General features: G+C 36.6%; 1 protein-coding gene across 1 annotated transcript; it reads left to right on the forward strand.

The window, feature by feature from the left end:
* Positions 1 to 1630: 1630 nt before the first annotated feature.
* On the forward strand, positions 1631 to 6625 carry SPCS3 (signal peptidase complex subunit 3 homolog (S. cerevisiae); the record flags this gene model as incomplete). Its single annotated transcript, XM_008942190.1, has 4 exons — positions 1631 to 1704; positions 4617 to 4693; positions 5895 to 6010; positions 6493 to 6625. Coding segments are annotated over 4 exons (400 nt in total), but the record flags the coding sequence as incomplete, so codon positions are not given.
* Between the last annotated feature and the right edge of the window lie 266 nt (positions 6626 to 6891).

Below are 6891 nucleotides of genomic sequence, written 5' to 3' on the forward strand. Positions count from 1 at the left end.
CCTGTTAGTAAGCTAAAGTAGCTCATGGAGACTTGGAGCCACCCAAAGGTTAAGTGACATGAGTGGATGGCTAGCAGCAAAATTTGAAAGGGGAAATGAACACAGAGTTGGAAATGCCTTCACCTTTGGATTGTTTTCAGATCTCAGGAAAATAAACCCTGTTCTTATGTTAGATAGAGGATTGCAAACAGCATAAAAGCGTGTTTTTGAGTATTCCTCTGAGCTTGACATATATGAGGTAGGATACTAAAGCCTAATGTTGGTGAGCATTACAGTGCAGGGCCAGTCCCTTCTGTGATGCACAGATCTAGTGTTAATGAGAGGTGTTACACTTCAGCTGCTTTTCCTGAACTTCTGAGAAGCTCTGCACACCCTAGTCTTTTTGCCCATTACCAGGTTGACAGTGATTCACAAATGAAGCCCTTTTTAAGGGCTACTATTTAAAAAGAGGTTGCTTTTTGCAAAGGGATGGAAATTCATAGCAAGGCTTAAATCAGGAAGCTTTGGTGGTGTTTCTTTAAACACTGTCTCCACAAGTGGGTTTTCTCCTGTCAAACTTGTTCTTTGAGATTACTGAGATAAGCTTCAATAAACGTATTGCAGTTTAAAGATTGGTCCATTAAAATATAAATGTAACTAAGAAGTTCATAATTCATAAAATGTTTGTTTCATGAGGATTTGAGGTTCACGGCTGATTGCCAACACGCTTATGGTATTCTTTGTAGAGAGTGAGTTTGATAAATTGCTGAGCTTTGTGAATATGTATGAAAATACCTACTGTGTCCTGTTATTTTTCAGTTTTCTGTTTGTAGCATGGTTTAGTGTGGCAGTGTGAAATGTTCCTCCAAATGTGGGTTTGTGATAAAGTCTTCCAAAGCAATATGATTTTCCGTAATGTAGAAGAAAAAGCATTTTCTTTATACTGCCACTTAAATACATTCTAGTAAGAAATCTTATAAGTTGTGTAAACTACAAACATAAATGTTTTATCAGAGTGGCTGGAGTGTCTGAGACTGGGCACTAGGGGCTTGTTTTAGTGGACAGTTGGGAAATTGAAGAACTTGAAAGTGGAAGAAGTTGAAAATGGTTGCCAGCAGACAGCTGTGCTGCCAGTGTTCTGGTCAGTTTTATATATTGGGGATGGCTAACACATATTTTACTCAAAGGAAATGTAGTGCAATTTAGGTACAGGTAGATAGATGTTTTCCTGTTAACTAAAATCTCTATAGGCTCTTCGTATAATTTAGACTACTGTGGTGGCCAGGCCTGTCATTCAAAACTGTGGCTTTGTAATTTCTGCAAGGCAGGTTTTATATTTTGTAATATTTTAGTCAAACATTTAGTCAATACATTTTAGTCAAAAGTATTTTGAAGTGAGTACAGAAAATGGATGAGGGGAATATGTTTTAATTTATGTAATGCCTGACAAAGAAATCATAAGAAAGGATAATCCTGTGTTTTGTTTAATTTCTGGAAGGCAGGTTTTATATTTTGTAATATTGATTACATTTTAGTCAAAAGTATTTCAAAGTGAGTACAGAAAATGGATGAGGGAAATATGTTTTAATTTATGTAATGCCTGACAAAGAAATCATAAGAAAGGATAATCCTGTGTTTTGTTTTGTCTTAGAAAAAATGTGGAAGATTTCACTGGACCCAGAGAAAGAAGTGATCTGGGCTTCGTCACATTTGACATTACTGCAGATATCCTTAATGGAAAAAAAATGGTTTGCCAACATTTAGAAATAAGAACATCTTGACATCTATTTTTGTTACCTTATAATCTTCAGGTATTGAGGACAACTAGCAATTTTTTTTTATTTAAAAATAGAAAATGAAAGCAGTGAAAAGTAGTATCTTACATACCTAGGGCAATAAAATAGAACTTGGAATATCTGTTCTGTCTCCAGTTGATGACACAGGGCAAGATGTTTTATCTTTTTTAAAAAACAGGCTCTAGTGAAGTGTACAGTGTCTAATAATGGGAAGTGCAGCGTAACACCTAGACAGTGTTGCTATTAAGTGAACTTAATATTGGTGGTTTGAGGGGGTAAATTAATTATGGGGTTTGTATAATTTTGTCTGTCATACTGCATCTAGAAACTCCAGTGCACCTTTCAAACTCGCTTAGTTATGAGGCTTTCAAAGTTCTGGCCACGTAATAGTTGCATACAAATACCTGTTTTGCTTTAAAAATAAAGACAACAAAAGACTAAGTGGAATGTCTTGAGAACAAAAAGGTCATGCCCTGAATGATCGCCGGGCAGATAAACAAGTCAATTGATTTGCATACAATCAACGTTACCCCCAACGACCCCAGGAAAGACATAATTCGACTGACAATAGGTGGCACCAACAGAGAGCCAAGGTTTCCCATGGATGGCAAGGGAAACAGCCAGACCAGAAGTTTAAACATATCCGATAAAGGTGCCCACACGGGTCTAGCCCACAGTCACAAAGGTCTGAACTGACCGGGGCCCAGCTCCAGGGAGAGTCAGGAGGTCTTTCCTTAAGCAAGAAGCTCTGTGAAGTTCACCCACTTCACAGGCAGACGCTCCTCCCTGCCAGCAAGTGGGCCCAGCTTTTATCCCCACACAGACTTCACAGGCAGACGCTCCTCCCTGCCAGCAAGTGGTCCCAGCTTTTATCCCCCAGCAGAGCCCTGACCTTTGTCAGCTCAGTGCGGGACCCCTGGGGCTCATTTCCCTTCTGGCTCTCCCTGCAGGGCCGGCCGCACCCTGGGGGGAAGCTCTAAGGCAAACTCACCCCCTCTGTATGAAGGGCTGTGGGAATCACCCATATGTCAACCTTAATTCGGGTCTCAAACCCCAGCATCTCACGTGCTTTACCTCCCATGTAAGCCTCGCTTTGTAGCTGAGCAGGGATGTGTGGGGTTTTTCCCTGTCTGCTGCTTTTTGTCACTGTGTTGGCCAAGATGTTGATTACCTCTGTGCTTTGGCTCCTCTGTTTTGCAGAACACTACACTGTGTAAGCAAATCAAACGAAACACAGATCTTGAATACATGTAAATGCTGGATAAACAGGCTAATCAGATTTTTGCAGGTGTTTGTTGCATAGAATAAGAGCAATTTTTTTTTTTTTTTTTTTGTCAACTGGAAGCAGGAAAGGTGAACTCCTAGGTCTGAGTTTTACCTCTGAAATGTTTAGGTGTATTAAAACCAGAGACTGAAATTCTAAAGTAGGTGAGATGAATTGCATGTGGTGCACATAGGGGAGTCAGAGGAAGGCAGGGCAGAACTTCTAAAAGAATTGTTCTTATGCAAGAATTGATCTAGAGCATGTAGATGTAAAGATTCCATGTTTTTATAATAGTGGTAGTAGTATTAACATTTTTTAATAAAACTTCTGACTTAATTTTCTGTGCCTGGCATAAATCAACCTTATAGTGTGAGTTGTAAAATGTAATTTTCTGGTAATTTTGGGGTTTTTTTTGACAAAATTTGTAAAGATATACTGGTACATGGGGTCTCTTAACTAATAGACAAGTTGCCAGTCCTAGGAAGAATTAAATAAAATGACACACAAACTAGGGAAAGCAAAGGGAAGGAGGGAGTTTTCACAAACACCTCAGCTTATGTAATTTGTCGCTAACCAGCAAGCATAAAGAAATCCTACAGAAAAGATCTTCAGAGTCTTGTTTGTTGTTTGAGTTAGATAACGAAAAATGTTCCAGTGAAATAGCTCCAGCTACTCCTGCAGCAACAGCAGGTAACTATTTCATTCTTTCCTTACTTGCCTTTTGAATTAATGGCTTAAAACCACGGCTCAGTCTCGGGATGGGTGGAACAGGGTAGATTCCGAGTCTGGCTGGGGAATCAGTTTATTCTTGGGAGACAGTGGCAAACAGAATAAAAGAGAAGATTGGGAAAGAAAAGGTTACAGCTAATCTTTGTTGTGAGTTAAAAGGTCTTTTCTTTAGCAGTCACAGATGATGCATTTTATTGCTAAGTAGACAAGTATTTAGAATATCAGTTTTATTACACTGACAATCTCAAATGGCAGTCATCAGTTCTTTACTGTTGATAAAAATCTGAGCAGTTTTTTCCCAGTCTAATGAGCTGACTTTCTCTGTAGAAAAGTAATTAAATTTGGTAATTCCTCATGTCTCTTCTGATATGAAATACTACCTACCTTCTAACTTCTTTTATGAGAGTATTACAGGCTCTTTGAACTCTCTACACTCTGCCAATTTTGTATTTATGTATTGTTTAATGCTGTTGTATCTTGATCTACAGTTGGATACCAGGGTTCTTTAACAGTATAAATAATGGCTTTGAAGAGATTTGCTGAAGAATTCTATCTTGCCTTCCATGTTTAAAGATTTTGGTTACTGGATTGCAGTGTTAAATATAGAACTCCTAAATCATTGGAGGAAATAGTGGTTAGATTTCTTAAATAGCAAAAAAAAAAAAAAAATAAAAAATGTGTCACTTTAATATGATTAAAATATATGTTAGAACTTTGGGAATTGCAATGATTTATGAGATGTGGTATGTTGAAAGGTAAAGACTCACTTTAATTATAATGGCCTAGGTCTGGTAAAAATAAAACAAGGTTATGTAAGTACAATATGTTATTTTTCTTAACTCACATACATCTGCAGAGTATATTTGACTGGAATGTTAAACAATTGTTTCTATATTTGTCTGCAGAATATTCAACAAAAAACAATGTAAGTATCAAAGAGAAAGTTGAAGCAATTACCCATTTTGTACTGCAGCTATTTTTAACATTCAGAAGTTCTGCTGGGAAGAGTTAAGGACCAGCATTTCCTACTAGCTTGGGCTGTTTTTACTGTTTTTTTACATGTTATTTTCTTGACAGTTTAACTGCAGGGTAGGAAGTTCACCCTCATGCAACCTAACTTGAGATGTGCCCAACAGAGTGGAGAAACATAACACGTGCCTCATTGTTCCTTACAATAGTGGACTGTAAATTAAGTTTTTTCACTTGTTCACTCTCTCCATTTTATATTTTCCTAAGGTCCTGCCATTAATGGCCTTTGGTCTGGCCAGGATTGGTGTGTCTTTTGTTCAGAGATCATAGGTGGACAGATGATATGAACAGTGCAACAGACATCCCAAATTCTTAAATATTTGGATATTCTTTAAATGGATTGTTCTTTTAAGCAGTTAAGTGCTAAACAGTCCTGTTTACTGCCTAATAGAACAATTTAGAAAAAATATTTCTTACTATTTGTGAGAAATAGTGATTTATGTGGAAAAAAAAGTCTAAAAGATAAGACAATGAAGTCCCAGACCCTAGTAAAGAACACTACAAACTATTTTAGTACAAACACAGTGCCTACCAGCATGTTTAAAATAATTAGGATACTTTAGGGAAAAATAAAGTAAAGAGGTAGTTTTGTACAGCAAGATAAGAAAAAAAAAGAGCCATAACTATATCCTTGCAATGTGACCACAGTAGCTTGAACTAGAATTCAGTGGTATCATTGGTTACACTTGCAATTCAAGTAGAGATTTTTTCCATTAAAGTTGGAAAAGTGTTAAATACCTGGGCAATGTCATTACAGCTCAGCTTAAGTCCTTTATTTGAAAGGAAGTCTAAATACTGCTTTAGAAGTGAATTTCCTTTGCAATTCAAAAGGAAAACCCATCACACTTTGTTGATCTTTGAAAACTTTCTGGGTTTATTGAGCTGTTATTTGTTGTTTCCATTTATTCTGTGCCACACTTCAGTTTGTGGTAGTACTAGTTTCCCTCCCTGTAAAGCATTGCTTTTTAAAATTAGTTATGAACTGCAAACATGTGCTTCAAGTTCAGGGGGTTTAGATGAATAATGCTATGAAAATCCAGTGACTGAATATGACCTTGTAAGGTGTCTTGCTGACATAATTACAATTGTATTTTTAGGCTCTAAACCAAGTGGTCCTTTGGGACAAGATCATGTTGAGAGGAGATAACCCTAGGCTGTTTTTAAAAGACATGAAGACAAAATACTTTTTCTTTGATGATGGAAATGGTCTCAAGTAAGTAAATCCTTCCTGTAGTATCATTATTCATGGTGTCTTGATTTACTTTCATACTTTGCTGGTTTTGTTGCTGTGGTAAGTTATCTATGTTCTATCTGATATTCTGTCAGTCTATTGCATCTTTGTAGTTTGATTATCAGAAGATGACCTTGGGAGATAAGATATTGTTTCTTCTGTAGACTAGAAGGTGCATTGCTAATAATGAGCAATTAAGCTTCTGGGTTTCTGCTTCTGGTATTCTTGCCTGTGTAGAATTGGTTCTGTGATGCACTCTACTCCAAAGGAGTTATGCAAGAGTAAAAAAGAAAAAGTTTTATATGGAAAATAGGTAATACTTTATGAAGTAACTACATAAAAGAAAAAGCCCATTTCTTCTGAATTGGGAAAATAATTTGTATCCTAAATAATTTAGTAATTTATTAGTAATTAAGTTGGTTTAACTCAAGCATTCGTACTAATAGTCTTTGTTATTTTTGCAGGGGGAACAGAAACATCACTTTAACTCTCTCCTGGAATGTTGTGCCAAATGCTGGCATTCTACCTCTTGTAACAGGATCAGGACATGTATCTGTACCCTTCCCAGATACCTATGAAACAACAAAAAGTTATTAAATTATAATACTGAATCCTAAGCGAAATATTTTTATACTTGTATATTGTGAATAAGTTTTATTGTGGTTTCTTCTCACATCCCATGCAACCCTTCAGTGAAAGGTACTTAATATCCTCAGGTCTAATACAATAGGAAAAGGAAATTAAAGTACAGGGGTTTTTTTAAAAGTAAAACATTGAAGCTGAAACTTAAGGGGAAGATAAATTAGAGAATAATGGTTTGTGGGGGGAGACTGAGGAAATTTTTTATTTTTTTTTTTTTTTTC

This window comes from Merops nubicus, unplaced genomic scaffold (genome assembly GCF_000691845.1).
Source record: "Merops nubicus isolate BGI_N331 unplaced genomic scaffold, ASM69184v1 scaffold10406, whole genome shotgun sequence".
Classification (NCBI taxonomy): Eukaryota; Metazoa; Chordata; class Aves; order Coraciiformes; family Meropidae; genus Merops; species Merops nubicus.